Below are 16,666 nucleotides of genomic sequence, written 5' to 3'. Positions count from 1 at the left end.
AATAGCATTCGTACACCCATTCGAAAGGAACACCCTCTCAAAATCTTTTTTCCTCGCGCTATCAGAATTCATATCGATATTAAAATCACCACCTATTATGACGTTTTGTCTGCGGTAACTTGCACAGGCCAACATATTTTCTAGGAATGAAAGAAAAACATTCAAAGCACCATCTGGTGGCCGATAGCACACCGCAAAAATTATATCCCTTGTCTCGGCACACAACACTTCATAATCGTCGGTTGAAGCAGAAAACGGGGTTATGTGGAAACAGCCGCACTCAAGGATTACGTGCAAGCTACATAGGTCCTCAGGCAGTATTCGACGCTTTCTGTCGTTATTCGTGCACCCTATAATCGAAGCCAGTGGCTCTAATTTGTTTGGGAGTTTAAAACAAAGAACGTGCGAACGAAGTTCGGGCAATGCAGACACCCAACACCGGCGAAGCCTCTCATTCGGGACTTTCACTCTTTCTAACGCCCCAGCAAGGGGGAAAGCGCCGGTACCGCTCTTTCCTTTTCTCTCTTGCTCTAAAAATGGCGATACCCACGATAAAACGATCTCTAAGCTGGTATCTCGTTCACCAGGCAAAAACGACCCACACTTGGCTGCCGCCATGTTGTACAATTTTGACTATAGTCGGTTGCAAGCTAAGAAAAAACCGGAAATGCCTCTCAGAGGAAAATGTAATCCTACGCCGAGAAACGCCAGCCAATCGTTTTCATGACGTCACGTATCCGTGGACCAATCGCGATCCTTTTGAAAAAAGAAAAAAAAAAAGCTCAACATGGCTGCTGGCCTTAGCAACGCGACGCTAGTTTCTCATGACAATTATTCTGCTTTTTTGCACCGTGTTTTACGTGCCCGAGGTTACGCCACGAAATCTTAATGGTATCGGCTTGCGTTTGCAGCAGTTTTTGCGCGACAACGTGAGAATCCAGCGACGCTATCGCCAACGAAAATTTCGAAGCGGGCGCGAGGCTTAGCACTGCTGAGAGGTATGTTAGACGGTATGTTAGACAGTATCTTGGACAGAAAATGAATTGGGAAGACGGTACATTGGACATGACTTTCTTTCTTTACTAAACAGCTATTTCGTTGACAAAAACGTATTCTAACTTATTTAAATGTCCTGAATGAATTAAATAAATATTGTAGTAGTTTAAGACACGTTTCCTGGAGGAAGAAAAAGCAACGTTGCTAGCGAACTACTTTCTCGACGGCGGAGGCACTTCAGATGGGCGCAATGCGCTTGTGGGTGGAGCTAAAAGATTGTTCTCAGGTTGCATCCAGACACGTGACTCCACCAAATCCCGAGGCATTCACGCAAAAATGAGCTGAGATTTGTATTGCGATCACTGTAAAAAAGCATGATAAATTATTCTTCAATACCACATAGCCGCATAGATCAGTGTCTATCCCGGATAAAAACCCGAAACACAGCACCGCGGTTGAGGGCATCTAGCGGAGCCATTGCGAAGCTGCCCGAGTTCAGGCGGTTCAGATTTCGTCGTAAAAAGCACATTTCAGACTTAAAACAAACGAAACATATAACTTATCTCGTCAGTAGTTTTAATAGCGATCAATAAGCAATTATTTCTGCGCGGTATTTTGTTAGAGTCTAAACGCAAAACTATAAGGTCACTTGTCTAGTGGTAAAAAATGTGCAACAAGGCGGCGTCCGGTGGAAGGTCACTTTCAGCTGCCAGTTTATCGCTCTAAGCACCTCTATCTTGTTGATACCCAGACTCAGAGCGAAGGGTCAAGTGATGAGAAGGAGGTGGTTGATTGGTCAATCTCTTTCGGGGCTTGAGGAGGACTGAGAGGAGGAAAAATGACCCACGAGACAAATATTCAATGCCGTCGGTATCTCTTGCGTCGCATGATCCTTGGCAAATCAAGGTCGGCGACTGCCGAAACCAGCTTTGCCCGAGCATGACTTGACACCCAATGCTCGTGTGTGCGTGCGTGTGAGCGCACGCGTCTGTTAGCGAGTGTGTGTGTGTGTTCGCGCCTGCTCGTGCGAGTAAGCATCTATGAATGCGTGCTTGCCTGTTTGTGCGTCCCATTGCGCGTGCAACGACTGCAATCGTCGCCGTCCAAGGTCGCGTAACGCCGTCAGTCTCGAGAACAGCCGATGCCGTTCAAAAACGGGTTTCTTGGCCACGCGCCGCAAGTAAAGTACACTTAGTTGATTTCGCATCTCCCAGAGAGAGAAGGACTTCTTTGGCCGCGCCTCTGTACGAGTTTATTTCGCAGCTCCAGTTAAACTCGGCGTCCCCCGGGAAGAAGATCAAACGGTGAGTGTGCTTCGTCACGCTTGCTTTTTTTCAACTCGAGCGACAAATTTTTTTTTAATGTTTATTTGTTGGGAGATTCTACGGCCAGCCTTTGAAGGTCAAGGTATGGCGTACGCAGAACAACAAGGAAAAGTCAGCGAAGCAAATAAATAGACATAGCCATTCAGCAAAACGAGTAAGAAGTTTTGTCTTTGGAGTTCGTTCTGAAGAAAGAATAGTTGATCAATTATTGTACTTGAAAATGTAGCAAGAGAAAATACCCTTCACGCCGCGGGGCGCCTCATTCCACACGCAAACGATACGCAGGAAACAAAAAAAGAATATTTCAAAACTTTGTTTACAACGAAACTCGGGAATCAGTTTCTCGTGCTTCTATCCGGTGTCACGAAGATAAGTATCAAACTCTAAACAAGTTTTGTTGTGTATTGTGCAGTGTAAGAATTTTAATTTACTTGACAGCTCAGGCAGTCCCGACCCATGCATACAACGGTGAAACATACGATCATTTGCCACATGATTAATAAATGATCCTAAAAGATTTTTTTTTTTTTTTTTTGAACTCCCTCCAACTGGTTTACGCACGACTGTGAATGAGGATCCCATAAGGCGTCAGCCTATTCTGGTAAAGGACGGGTTAAAGACTTGTACCCCGCTATAGCTTCATTTCAGGAGTGCCAGTTAGGAACCGAATTCGTCTACATCGTTCCACTGCTCATGAAATCACAGCCACGTTTCACAGCCACGGCACCCGCTATAGTCACTGACAAAATCAGAACGACAGGGAAGAGGTTCAGTTGTCGCGCCTCCAGCGCGAGCTTCCCACCTTCGATAGCGCTTCGGCGTCTCGTAAGCCTGGAGCGTGCACGCTAAGCCGAAGCACCACGGAAGGCAACAGATGCGTGCTGTAGGGCCGGACGTCCGAACGAAACGCCCTGCCGTTCTCATGCTGTCGTTAACTACAGAAGTCCGTTGTGACAGATTAAGTTGCACCGAAGTTATTTCGCTCTCCCCATTTTCGGTTGGTTTGTATGCCACGAGTCTTCCCACCCTCATGCCATGTTCACGCTGTATAGGAGCGCTACTCTGTGGCAAGCAATAGACATAGAAATTGCGATGATATTGTTCGGTGGCGTTCCTTTTTAGAGAGCAGCTCTTAGGCGCCCGCTTCCGGGTTGAGTGGTGTTAGCGTCGGCGTAACTGCGCGCGTTGCATTATGGGACATTTCCCCGCTAAAGTGAGCGGAGAAATATTCTCGCTAAATTTAGCGAAAAATTTGACGTCACGTGACGGGTTAAGTTTCCCCGCTAAGTTCAACGGGGAAATTGACGTCACGTGACCTCAACCCCGATTTAGTTTCCGCTAAATTTAGCGGTTAAAATGGCGTGACAACTTCGTGTCACTTTACCCATGAACAAATTCAGCGGCAGGAAGAGAGAAGGAGGAGGGGCATACCCTGTCTTCCTCCTCGAGAGCTGTGCTTTAGTTTCGCATTACAGAGAAATGTAAACGTCTTTAATTTTTTTTTTTTTTGGCTGTTGTCTGTGACGTTGCGACCAGGATGTTACCTCGCATCGATGTCACGAGCGATGACCCCGGGTGGTTATCGACAGTAGCGAGCCAAAAGTTCAGTACTGCGGGGAAAAAGCACGTGGAGGCATGGTTGGGGACATGACATTACTCATAATTCTGTCGACGAGAGCGTAATTAATCCTACGAAAGACGTCCTTGCGACCGCTTGGCCAATCGTAAAGAGCCGACCAGAGCGACACACTGGGTCGCGCACGCCATCAAGAGGTCGATGACTCACTCAAATGGTGTTTTCGGGGCTACGCGAACTTTGCTCCCCTACGTCGGTTTTGACTTACAGCGTGTTTATGGGCTTCTACACTCGGTATCATTCAACTATGTGAAGCCGGGGTTACACTGCTTGTACATCATACAAAAGGCAGGCTGCATATGGATTCGAACGCGAGTCATCCGTGCTTTGAATGCCGCATGGCAATGAGTTCAAGGGGAAAATTTGGGCACGGGGCATTCAAATCAGGGATATTGCGGTGACCCGTGTTTGGAGACTGTCTTTTGCATGATGGTAGGAGCAGTGTGACCCCGGCTTAAGGGTATTCATGATTGCGTTAAGGGAAACTCGACTGGTTGGATGGATCTATGTTTACAGCTCCGCATATAGATTTCATAGCTTCTCTTCAAAAGTGGTTCGTTGTCCATTGGGGAGGCTGTATCTAGACTGGCAGAAATAAAATAATTTAATCTGTCTTTTGATAATCAGAATCGATGAGATATTTCATTGGTGAAAAGGCTTCTGGCTACACGAGAGAGTGAAAAAATGAGTACATATATGATGTGATTTAAGGTCATTCAAGAGTGACGGGATCTGTAAGCATTTTGAAAGGGCATTATCTAGAGTTCAGTTCTCTCATTTTTTTTTTGTTGTAATCACTCATCACGGAAAGTACAGTTTCTGCTTCCTCATTTCAAGATCGGAAACCAGACTAGTATGAGGATGCCTGTGGAATGGATAGAATGTACTCGGGTGGAAAACGCAGAATTGCGCTTCAGGCTCGCATTTATGTCCTTGATTTTGCAAGTACGCTCCTTGAAGCGCGTACAGGAGACGAGTTTCTATCATCCACAAGGTGGCTACCTCACCGGCCGTTGAAACATTTAGGTGGATCGGGGGGGGGGGGGGGGGGGGGTGTCTAAAAATCCTCTCCCCCCCCCCCCCCCCCCTTTCTCTGGAGTTCCTCCTGTCGCAAATTTTAGGGCGGGGGAAAAAAAAAAGGGGGGGGGGGGGTTCTCGAACATCTAATACGCTGACCCCCCCCCCCCCCCCCCCCCCCCCCCTTTTCTGTTTAGAAACGCCGGTAACCAACCGTTGGTTAGCCGTGCGCATCCGTCAATCCATACATCGGGATAGAAACTCAGAGCCTCTACAGACTTAAAGAAATCTCTTCGTAGAGATGGCTGGCTGGCTATTCGTTGTTGTGTGTCCGCTTTGTTTGCCGTGTTTGTGCAGGCACTAACAATTGATGTGCGTCGTTGTTTGTCCAACGTGGGGGACAATCTGGTTTTGGTTCCTTGGTTTTGTCTTTGTGTACAGTGTTTTTTATTGCTTATGAGATTTTATGTTTGATCTTTCATGATCAAGTAGCTTTCGTCCTTTGAGACTTTCATTTATGTTTTGCATGTTGGATGGTCTGAAGGGTCGGGGGGGGGGGGGGGGGGGGGGGGGGGGGGGGAAGGCTGTCGGCTTGTCAGGCATGCCGATGCCTTTTGTGGCGGCCCCCCCAGAAACTGCATTCCTCGACGGTTGTCTGAATAAACTTTGATTGATTGATTGAAATTTTCGTTTGCTTACGACCGTGTGCCTTAAAACCTCTTACGACGAGATAACTCACTGACTGATGTACGTACCATCTATGGTACATGCCCCTTTATAACAGTGTTTTTAAGCCAAATAAAGCGAATATATATAAAAATCTGAAGTGTTTTATGACTACCCGATTGATGGCAACAGTGTGTTATCTCGTGCCACATGGTACACTCTCAGAAATAGGGGGTGTAGTACTTACACCCCTTGGCCCCATATATAACACCCCCAAAACTACAATTCAATGTTTAGTCCACTGACGTCGAAACGACGATACCAACTTTCACGAGCGGCTTGATAGTCGAGTAACAACATACTAAAATAGCCGAGGTACACATTTAAGACAGGCAAACGCTCAAGGCTTTCTTGGCCCTGCTGCAGAACCTCCGTGTTTTTTCTTCTTTTTTTCTTTTTGTAGATTTTCGATACGTACATTCTGTTTAGTAAGTAATATCACATAGCTATCAAGCCGCTCGTAAAGTTGGTGTCGGCAGTTCAACCTGAATGGACTGAACGTCAAATTGTAGATTTTGGGGTGTTACATATGAGACAAGGGGTGTAAGTACTACGCCCCCCATTTCTGAAAGTGTAGTAAGCAGTCGCAAATCCGTGAACCATTTTTTACATAATTCAGAAGGCAAAGGTGATTTCCTTTTTTTTTTTTTGAGGTTCCCTGAATCTTATTTTATATGCACTATGAAGCTAGCTTCAGTTGAGTTCGATCAAACTTGCCGGAGGGTAAGAAGTCTTTTAGATTTTGTTTTTCGAAAAAGTATAAGCATTGCGTATTTCCGACAACAAACAAAACTGCCTTAAAAAGTTAAGTAAATGTTGGACGTTGTTTACAGGCTGCCGCCTTCGCTCATACTGTGATTATTTTGCAGAAAAACATCGGTAGCAATGTGTAACATTTGACATTTGTTTGAAGATGAACTTCAGCATTTGTTCATCAGCTTTTTGATTCAATTTTAAGCCTTGTAAATAATTATTACGACTAAAGGTTGTGACGTAACGTGAATGGCATGATAAATGATGGCTAGTAAAGCGTAATAACTTTCATGTCATTGAACTGCCGTAGTTCCCTCATCATGACTGTAACGTTCGGCATCGGGAGGGTCAACCATGATTCGGTAATCAGAAAGAGCGAAAGGAGAACATGCATGTGCCTGGTGATTTGTTGAAGGTAATATTCATCTTTCGGATTATTTTTTTTATACAAATGCAAATAAGGGTTAATTATATATGCTCAGGAAGTCATGATTATTATTAGTAGTGAAAATTTTAATGTCGTTTCTGTTCCAGAAATCTATCCACAACGATGCTGCACACAAGCTGCTTCTTCCTGGCAGTTGTCGCCTACGGTAAAGTTTTACAATTGCTTTTCTTTAATATTCAGACGTCATTGGAAAAAAAAAATTACGAAGTGCAATAGATAAACGAAAAACGGTTAGGGTTGTCAAGAAATAACAGGAACTAGTTACCTGAATTTATCGGTCGCGAAAATCCTTAAATCGTGTGCTGTTCACAACTACCTTTCTCTTGTCCGTGTTTTTATTTTTGTTTTGTTCATTTACATAGTGCAATACGCTCTAAGAATGCCCGTGCTTCTACGTTCCGTCAGAGCACTTAAAGTACCAATCATTATGACCTACGGGGGAAGCTCCTATGACGAGACCGAAAATATGCTTTAAAGGACACTGACAGGGTATACATAAAGCTCCCCAATCCTGGGAAAAGGGGCTCCCATTCATGGCTATTGGAAATGCTCTGGGAAGAACAATGGGTCTGAAATCTAGCTCAGTGCTGCGCTGTGCCGCCATAATGTTCCCAAGGGGTGCACGTTGCACGTGCCTCTTGCACCGAAGTTGATTAAAGTAGAAGTTTGGGCTAGTTGGTATTTCATGATTAAAGATTAAAACAGCGCAAGGACACGGACAAGAACAAGAAGGTAGACAAACAGCGCCTTGTTTGTCTACCTTCTTGTTCTTGTCCGTGTCCTTGCGCTGTTTTAATCTTTACTCTTGCACCGACGCACCTTGCGCTACTTTTACAACATAAAACGGGCTTTAGGTATATATAATGGCCAAGGATTTTATTTGTAAATGACATATGAGAGCCTGACTACCGAGAACACAATTCGCAGCTCAAAATTCGTTTTCTTTCCTCCCGAAAATCGCCGATCGAGAACTGGCCGGTATGAGTCGCGCTCACTCTCTTCTCTGTGGTCACGTGCCATTTTCTATGGTTTAGACACAACCACCAAAGATAATCAAAGTCGTGGGTCATCGAAGGCACACATTCACTACTAAAAATACACAAAAATATTATACCCATTTTTCGTGACTTCTAGAAAGCTGCAAATACGTTAATTAAAAAAAAAAAAAAAAAAAAGGTAGCATAGCCATTTGATTTTTGGTAAATTTCTCCTTATATTTCTTCTTCCTCCGCAGTCCAGTTTAGGTTCCGGTTTTGAGCAGTTGCGTATGTTGGCTTATTAAAGATGTACGTGACGCTGTAGCAAAATATTCATTGAATAGTCTTCGGACGGCTATAATAAATCGCCTGGCAAAAAATATTAAAAATAAAATGGGGGCCGGGAAAGGGGAGGGGGGGGGGGGTTACGTAAAAATAAAATTTGTGTGCCATGCTGGAATGTGAACTCAGGAATACTTTGTTTCTTTTACTGTGTAACCTTATAGAAACAGTCGGAAAAAAAAATCTGCGTAGAAAGTTGCCTCATTTCAAACAAATCCTTCAAAAACGCAAGTCAGGAAGTGTTGAAATCAAATATCACTAAAGTATAGCATGGCGCGGGATTCTTGAGAAGATTTGATATTTGACGTATTTCAGTGTGCTTCTAGGGCATCTTCCCGTATTTGTGTAATTTTTTTTTACATTTAATTAATTAATTAATTAATTATTTCCCCAATTCACCAGGAAGCGAATCGGGAAAAGGACTTGATATTAGAAGTTCAGTCTTTAGTATCTCTGCGCTCCCAGATTTCCCAATTTTATAACCAGAACAGCTTGTTATTTCACGAAGTTTTCTCGCGTTCTTTAATTAAGTTAACCACGCTTCTTTATGCTATCGTGCTGTCACACTCCTCTGGCTTAGTAAGTAGACCAATGGGCGCCCAAACGAAAACTGCACGTTTCTCAAGTACCAAGGCTGCAGACATACACTCTGAGCCTTGTTTCCCTTCATGTTCAGTGTCGGCCTCCAGTGTCAGCGATGCCAACCACTTCCTGGACACCGTGCTCGGGGAGAAAGTGCCGGCCTTGATCGAAGACTACCAAAGCCTGTACCCATTCGCGACCACGCTCCCGTCCTATTTCGAGGTACGTCGAACTTGCCAACCTAAAACGGCAAAAACCTTTCAGGGGGTATTTGGTGTTCCTTCCCGTAGCTCTACCCAACGCTTTATTATTTGCGTATAAAATGCATGCATGGGTCGCTATTATCATTTCTGGACGACGGAAGACCGTTTTCTGCAGTTTGAAATAAACTTTCTGATGACACGGCGACCAGGATTTGAAGTACACAGATAGCTGAACTAGCGTTATTCTGAAGTGTGACTTATTTATAGGCTCTAGGGTCTTGCACAGATAGGGAACTATTCTTAACGTACATTGTGTAAAAAAAATCATCAACAACAACAACAATGTGAAAGCTACAGTATGCGCTTTGCGCAACTTAGGTATTGGGCCAGGGGAACAAAATATATATGGTATAATCGTCACGATAAGTTAAATAATTAACTAAAATATGTTAAGAATCTTGAATTAGTGAAAATAAACGTAGAGTTTTAATTAGAGACTCGCCGAACGTCATAAGAAACCACCTGGGCTAAGGTGCGACAGGCGCACGACTGACTTTTCGAAAACGCGAATGACGACACTACCACGTGCTTTTCATTCCCGATTTCGGACCGTCCGCCTGTGAGCCTGTGAGCGCGCACGAGTGGCAACTTCACCCCGCGCATCCCACGCGCCCCAAATCTTTCCAGAACGTACCTATTTAGTGGTTTTCTTTTTTTCGGTGACGCTGAGCAAGTTTCCAATTTCAACTGTACGTTTATTAACCAAGGAAAAAGTGAACCATCAGATTTCAGTTAATTATCCGACTGATGGTGGCAATGAGCCCCGCTACGTTATGTTCCCCTGGCCATGTAACTCACTTGCACATACCGAATCAGTGTAACTTTCACGGATTTCTTTTTAAACAAATTAGAATAAATAAAATCAAGAGATAATATACCCGTTTCAAAAGTACGCGCCATAGCCTTTCCGCAATTGCTTGATCGACCTATCTCCGAGCATATATTGTACACGCGGGCTGTGTCGGCGTTCGGCGAGTACTCTGATCTAATCACGTGCTTTGTGCCCAATGGATGGATGATATTGGCTATGCCCTTTGTAACGGGCGGTAGCTTCCGCCACCTAGAATGGCGATCATCAGTGTTGCCTGATGGACTTTAGAAGAGGGTCTATTCTTTGTCTTCATTCTACATGGACAACAGATACCCAGCACCAACATCCTCACCAACCGGGCCCTTCAAGTGGACGTGTCCCACGGCGAATACAGAGGCTTCCACGACTCGGTGAAGCGTCTCGGCGATTGTCAGGCTCCGGTGCTCAGGGACGGAAAGACGAGCATCAAGTGCACCCTAGATTTCGCCGGAATGACCGCCAACTACACAACCATGGTGAGGAGTGGAACGCTTTATTGCGGAGTATAGTTCTATCGTCCAAAGTAATGAAAAATGGCGCACAATAGGACAATAAGACGAGTCTTTTTGTGCGCTGTTTTTAATAGTTTTCGCGATCACCGACTCGTCCAGCTTACAACGTTGATAAACTCAACGCCCGACTATGCAATTGCGAGTGTTTTGTGTTCTTGTTGTGCCTCTAGTGCCAGGAAATTCAGGCAAAATATTATCAAGTTCCTAAATTTTCTTTAATGTTGACGTGTTGTCTTTTAAAAAAGGTTTAATTTACTACAGGGAAAGAATTGTCTGCCACAATGCAGACTTTTTTTTTAAATTTTTTTAGGTCGAAACCAGGGCTGGTCAGAGATACCCCAAAACGTATTCAGGAATGCAAATGCTGCGACACATGCATTTTTTGGGTAAATAACAGAGACATATATTTTTTTTATTATACTGATATATTTCCGCGAAAACGGCTAAACAGTATTCCGGTATACAGAAACAAATACATACCGAAATAAATGTTCTCCGAATGGTGGAGGGTGGAAAGGGTGCAGTTCGTGGCAAGTGCAATCGACAGGGCTTGTGTTCCTCTCTGAGTGTCAGTTCATGCACTTCCCCTTAACTCAGACTCTTCATCTATTCACAACTACCACCCAGAATGCCGCTAAAAATATTATCGCCAAAAGGAGGCGTTCAGTTTACCGTAGAAAGCCAATATTTTTTTCTGCAGCAAATGTACCGAGATACCTCAACTTGGCAGAGTATTGCAACACTATTGATACATGGTACATGTATTTCACTGCTGAGATACAAGGACATTTATTTTTTCACGTGTATCTCGATATAGAGATACGGATGTTAAAAACTATTGCTAAGATACTCTCGCGATATATTTGTATCGCGATACTGCCCAGCACTGGTCAAGACATGTAATTTCGGCCGGCCTTGTCACTCGCCGAGCTTCATTCGTAGATTGCAGCGATTGGTTCAGCCAAGTACTTTACGGGTAAAGTAGACGCCCCAGATTGATTAGAGTGTAAACTGAACACATTCTAAAAACTTTATGAAGCAGTACTATTTAGAACTAGCACTAGTTTCATCCACATCCTTCGCCTTGTCCTTATATGTAGGGTGCTGGGGCTGTAGTGTGGACACTTGGCGAAAAAGGTGGCGAGGAATTCGATCCCTGTGATTGGCCGGTGTCAAGGTCAAGTGCGACGCCGGCCAATCACGGCCGCCGAATTCCTCGCCGACTTCTTCGCCAAATGTCCAGATTAGAGTTCCGAGTTTTACTTAAGGCCAAAATTTCAGACTCCCGAAAGATTAAGCTCCAACGCAAGGGGCGAGGGGGGGGGGGGGGGGGGGGGTAGTTCTGGAGCAGATTTGTTTACCAGAAATCCTAAAATATTGACTTCGTACTTTATGCTTCTGTTAAACTAGCCATTTTGCCAGAGACATCTTTAGTAGCTTTGAATAGTTTACGTGACTATACTTTGGATAAATACCTGATGGAGCAAGAAAAAGTAAAAGGGCGTCACTGCGAGAACGTGTTCGTTTTTTTTTTTTTTTTTTTTTAACAAGAGGACATGCCATGCTGTTCGACTAACTTGAAAATTAGTTATGCTCAACCTCATAAAAAAAAAATACTCTCTAAGGGAAAGTTTTTGTTATTCTGGTGATTTTTATAGGAGAAAAATAATTTAAGGCTCGCATTTGAGCCTTATTTTCTGGCCGCCTATTCGTCATTTTAACTTACGACATGCAGTAGCGAAGGTTAGAAGCTCAAACTAATAAGCTTTGACACTAACTCCCGCTACAGAAAAAGTTTATACATCCGAGCAAGAGACCCGAGCTCGTATAGCCTAGTAAGATCGTCGTACGGGTGATTAACATAAGATACTGGTGGTAAGATAACTGAAAACGAAACAACACTTGGAGGAAATTAAGAAATCGACGACACGCGTTTGAGACCACTGCTAGAGGTCATCCCAACAATCGCCTTTTGTGCTCTGTCATCTTTGTCTGCTGGGCTGCGAAACATTCTGAGCGCGCGCTGTCGCTCTGTTGTGTGTCGTATCAGGCACCGCGCATGCGACCTCAGCTTAGTGACTCAGCATTTTTCGTCCGGGGTGATAAGCGCTGGAAATGTGTATACGAACTCGCGCTTTTCAGCATCATACAAAAAAACGCTTTCTAAAAAAAAAAAATACAAAAAATTCTAAACTGCACCGAGAGCAATCCGTCTTTCGTCCACACATTCCGCTTGGTCCTCATACGTTCGGTCCTGTCCTGACATTCATTAAAGTTCACAGTTTTTTTTCAATATCACATTAAGTGCGACCGCAACACAGTGCTGGACAATCCGATGGAGCCAACCAAACAGTGCCAAAAGTGCATCGTCATGGCGCTCGTTGTCTTTGTGGGGTCTGCTACCACCGACTAAACAAATCACGCGCAGAAAGAAAAGCTCAGAGTCACGTCGTGCGTGATCGGTTTAGTTTGTTATGCGGAGCGCAAGTTCGTCTGCTTCTATTGCAGGGGTCGTGGTGACGTCAGAACGCCGAGCTATGATTGACTCTGATTGAAGGATAGTGTGTAGACGTCAAGGCAACTAGCATTAAGGTCTACCCACTATCCTTCCATACAGAGCCAATCAGAGCTTGGCGTTCTGACGTCACCCTGCAGAAGAAGCAGACGAACTTGCGCTCGCGAACGCACGAAGGCGACGAGCTTCATGACGATGCACTTTTCATGCTGCTGATTGGTTCTGTCAGAGCGTAGTGTGGGCTGCGGTCGGAATTGACGTGAAGCAGAGTGGGAGCTAGCTTTCTATAATCGGTGCTTCTGACTCTTCCCAGACGAAGGGAGACAACCTCCTCGCCACGCAGAAGACCATCTGGGTCCGCGCCGTCGTGGTCGACACCACGGGACAGTTCGAGGCCGTCGCCGAGCCCGGACGCAACGGTAGCCTCCAGACCTTCCAGATCGACAACCTCAAGCTCCAGGTCACCAACGACGACAACCTCAAGTTGAACCAGCGACGTCAGCGGGAATTCACGCGGTACTTCGAGGAGATCGTGAGGATCCGCCTCCTGGACTTCTTCTACGACAACTACCGTCGTGTGCTGGCCAGGGCGGTGTCTTCTGTGCCGTTTCCCCACGCGTCGCACGATTCGGTCAAGGAATCTATTAAGGGCTAATAAGCGAACGATAGAAAGATGTACAAGTTCGAATAGAGCAGGAAGGTGATCGGAGTGGGTTACAAGAATTTGAGAAAGAACTTAGTCTGGTAGGTGTCAGTTGAAGCTTCCCTAAGGACAACCTGTCGGAGCGTAGTGTGGGCTGCGGTCAGAATTTAAAAAAGAAAGAAGCTTCACAAGCTAAGTCTCTCTAGGAAACGTCGGCTGCCACTTCGAGGCTTCCGGGAGTTATTAAAAAAATATATGAGAGCACGAAGGAACTAATGAATATATAAACTTAAGAAATTAAACCGAGAGACTTGGGACCATGCGGAGAAACGATATCTTGTTGACTGTGTTCCGTGTTTGTGTGTTGTACTCAACAAGACCTCAGAAAAAACGTTTCTCACGCAGCGCTATCCACTGCACCAATAGAACAAAGAAGAGTACAATATAATACCTCTACTTAGGGTCCTCCTTCCCAAACTGCCTCACCTCACAATTTTACTATACACGTGTGCAAGCAGCCACGCTTCAAAAGTTAGTCTGCTCAGTGTGTGTGAAAAACGCATCGTCAGAGTCTGGTTGTCGTCATGACATGCGCCATGACGACGGCAGCGCCACCACAGCGGCGTTACGTCAGAGCCGCTCGTTGCTCTATGAGTCTATGAGGTCTATAAAAAAATAACTGGCGGAGGTCTGGTATTTATCCGTATCGAGGTACGAGACCCGCTTCAGACTGCAGGTTCCGATGTCACGGAGTATGCGAGTCAGAAGGTACACGGTTAGCACCAAGGAACGATGCCATCACTCCGGTTTTAACGCCGGAACAAGGAATCATGAGGACCGAAGACGTCTGGTATGGTTACTAAAACCTTTGGAAACGCAGGACGTAATCTCTTTTGAGAATTCTATAAGAGCTTCGCAACCAATGATATTGCAAGATTAGCGAATAAGAACACAAGAAGAACAAATCGCAATGATAAAAAAAAGCACCTTAAAGGGGCAATCAATGGATTTCGAGATCGTCTTTTTCTTTTTTTTTTTTTTATGACGCAAACTCAATATACAGATTCTAAGCATCACAGAAAACCCAACATTACAACCACGCGTGTCTTTTTTCTACTTTAAAAAATGCGACAAAACATCGCTTCAAGTTCTTTTTCTGAATGCCACTGATAAAGGGCATGTCGGTGTGTCTGATCGTGCTTTTATTATAGACAAAAAAAAAAAAAAACGTGCGTGGTTAAAATATGGGGTTTTATATTATGCACAGGACGAATAAATTAAGGTTGCGCCAGAAAAAAGGGCCTCAAAAATTTATATAGAATATTGAATGCACGCTACGCCTTTCCAATGAAATTCTCTTGTCATTTGTCTTTACATAAGTCACAAATGTTGTTCGCTGTTTTTTTTTTCTTTATAGCCGTTACATAAGTGTGCATAGAACGCTGCATAATCAATAAACCTTATGCCCGTTTCTAACAGGTGTCTTAATTTTTTGGGGATGACACTTGACACTACGAAATTGTTCACACAGATTCCTAAGTCTTCAGGTAAGAAGCCTTTTGAAGACCTCTATACTTCCCAGGGCTAAGTTCCGTCAGTGGGCATGCAACAAACGGCGAAAGGCGTGCACGGAGTAACGAATTTTTCCAAGAATATCTAAAAACAACACACACATAAAAAAACAACAAAAAAAACGCCTCACGTTTCGAGTTTTGAAATAGTTCCGAACGCACACCAAGCTCATATTTCGGGTTTTGCCCCTTAACTCCTCTGCCAAGAGAGTGATAAGGTACAGGAACAGAACCGGATTGGGCATAGAGCCACCAAGCTAGCAGAGTTATCTTCAAATGCCCCCGGAAAAAAAGAGAGAAAAAAAAAAATCTCGCTCTTGTCTCGTATTTTCTGTCTTCCTGTGCTTCAGTCGAACAGAAGAAGTCGAAGCTAGTCCATCCCTGCGGTAAGCATTCTGAATCTTCTCTATTTTACGTTAACGCTCTCATCCGAATACCGGCGATTACACTTTTTTTTTTTTTTAAGGTTACGCACGTTTCCGAAAAATAAACACCTCAGTTTTATTAGGGCTTCAAATTATAACATCGAGAACAAAGATGTATTGTTTTATTGTAGGTGCTTGATGGTCGTCAATGTAAATATTGGTTAATGGTCAAGGTCGTCTTTTGCGACTATTATTTTTTAGAGCGCAGCTCTTAGGGGCCCGTTTCCAGCCTGAGCGGCGTCGCCGTTGGCGTCGGCGTCGCCGTCGGCGTCGCCGTCGCCGTCGGCGTCGGCGTCGGCGTCGGCGTAACCGCGCCCCTCCCTCTCCTCCTCCTCCCTCTCCTTCTCCCCCTCCTCCTCCCCTCCTCCTCCCCTCCTCCTCTCCCCTTCCTCCTCCCCCTCCTCCTCCTCCCCCTCCTTCTCCTCCTCCTCCCCTCATTGTCCGGCTTGAGCGGCAAGGAGGAAAGCAGTACGAAGGTGGAGGAGGGGGGGAGGAGAGACGAGGAGGCGGAGGCGAGGGGAGGGGAGGAGCTTGAAGGACGAGGAGGTGGTAAAGGAGAGGGAGGGGGAGCAGGAGGGGAGGAGGACTAGCAGGCATGATCACGAGGGAGGAGGAGGAATATACCCTCCACTCCTCCTCCTCAAGAGCTGCGCTCCAATTCGGCGTTACAGGAAGTTGTAAACGGCTTTCACTTTTTTTCCCCGAGGATACGAAATCGTCCTTTTGGAAATCTAAGCACCGCTCGTTCATGTTCGTGCCCTTTAGTGGCCAGCCAATGAGGTCGAAGGCCATGAATAGTTGCAAGGCATACTTTAAATCTGTTGAAGTGTTTGGTCAATGTTGCTTTGGTGAAACGGGGTATTTGTTCCAACGTCCACACTGAAAAACATAAAAAAAGTTAAACGAATGTCACCTTTCTGCGCTACACACTAAGTTTTTGACCGAGGCTAAGAGTATGGCTTGTGAGTATTTGCAAAACTTTAAAGTTTTTTTTTTTTTTTTTTTTGGCAAATAACAGAATAATGACTGTTTTGAGTTCGTTCCGTTGTAGCCCTCAACTGTTCGCCGTGCGAAACAAAATTGCG

At 44.8% G+C, this 16,666-nt stretch overlaps 1 protein-coding gene across 1 annotated transcript; it reads left to right on the top strand.

Annotated features, from left to right (window-relative positions):
* Positions 1 to 6,959: 6,959 nt before the first annotated feature.
* LOC120851134 lies at positions 6,960 to 13,665 on the top strand. The gene is made up of 4 exons (XM_040223708.3): positions 6,960 to 7,046; positions 8,897 to 9,024; positions 10,206 to 10,391; positions 13,256 to 13,665. The coding sequence occupies exons 1-4, from the start codon at positions 7,004 to 7,006 to the stop codon at positions 13,595 to 13,597; spliced, it is 699 nt and encodes a 232-aa protein (XP_040079642.3). The 5' UTR covers positions 6,960 to 7,003; the 3' UTR covers positions 13,598 to 13,665.
* The last annotated feature ends 3,001 nt before the right edge of the window (positions 13,666 to 16,666 follow it).

Source organism: Ixodes scapularis, unplaced genomic scaffold (genome assembly GCF_016920785.2).
Source record: "Ixodes scapularis isolate PalLabHiFi unplaced genomic scaffold, ASM1692078v2 PGA_scaffold8__174_contigs__length_109621045, whole genome shotgun sequence".
Lineage (NCBI taxonomy): Eukaryota > Metazoa > Arthropoda > Arachnida > Ixodida > Ixodidae > Ixodes > Ixodes scapularis.
This window is presented reverse-complemented; position numbering and strand designations above follow the sequence as displayed.

Coding starts and splice junctions, on each gene's coding strand:
- LOC120851134 (XM_040223708.3), top strand. CDS start 7,004: ATGCTGCACACAAGCTGCTTCTTCCTGGCAGTTGTCGCCTACG. Junction 9,025..10,205: donor CGCTCCCGTCCTATTTCGAG/GTACGTCGAACT, acceptor CATGGACAACAG/ATACCCAGCACCAACATCCT. Junction 10,392..13,255: donor CCGCCAACTACACAACCATG/GTGAGGAGTGGA, acceptor GACTCTTCCCAG/ACGAAGGGAGACAACCTCCT.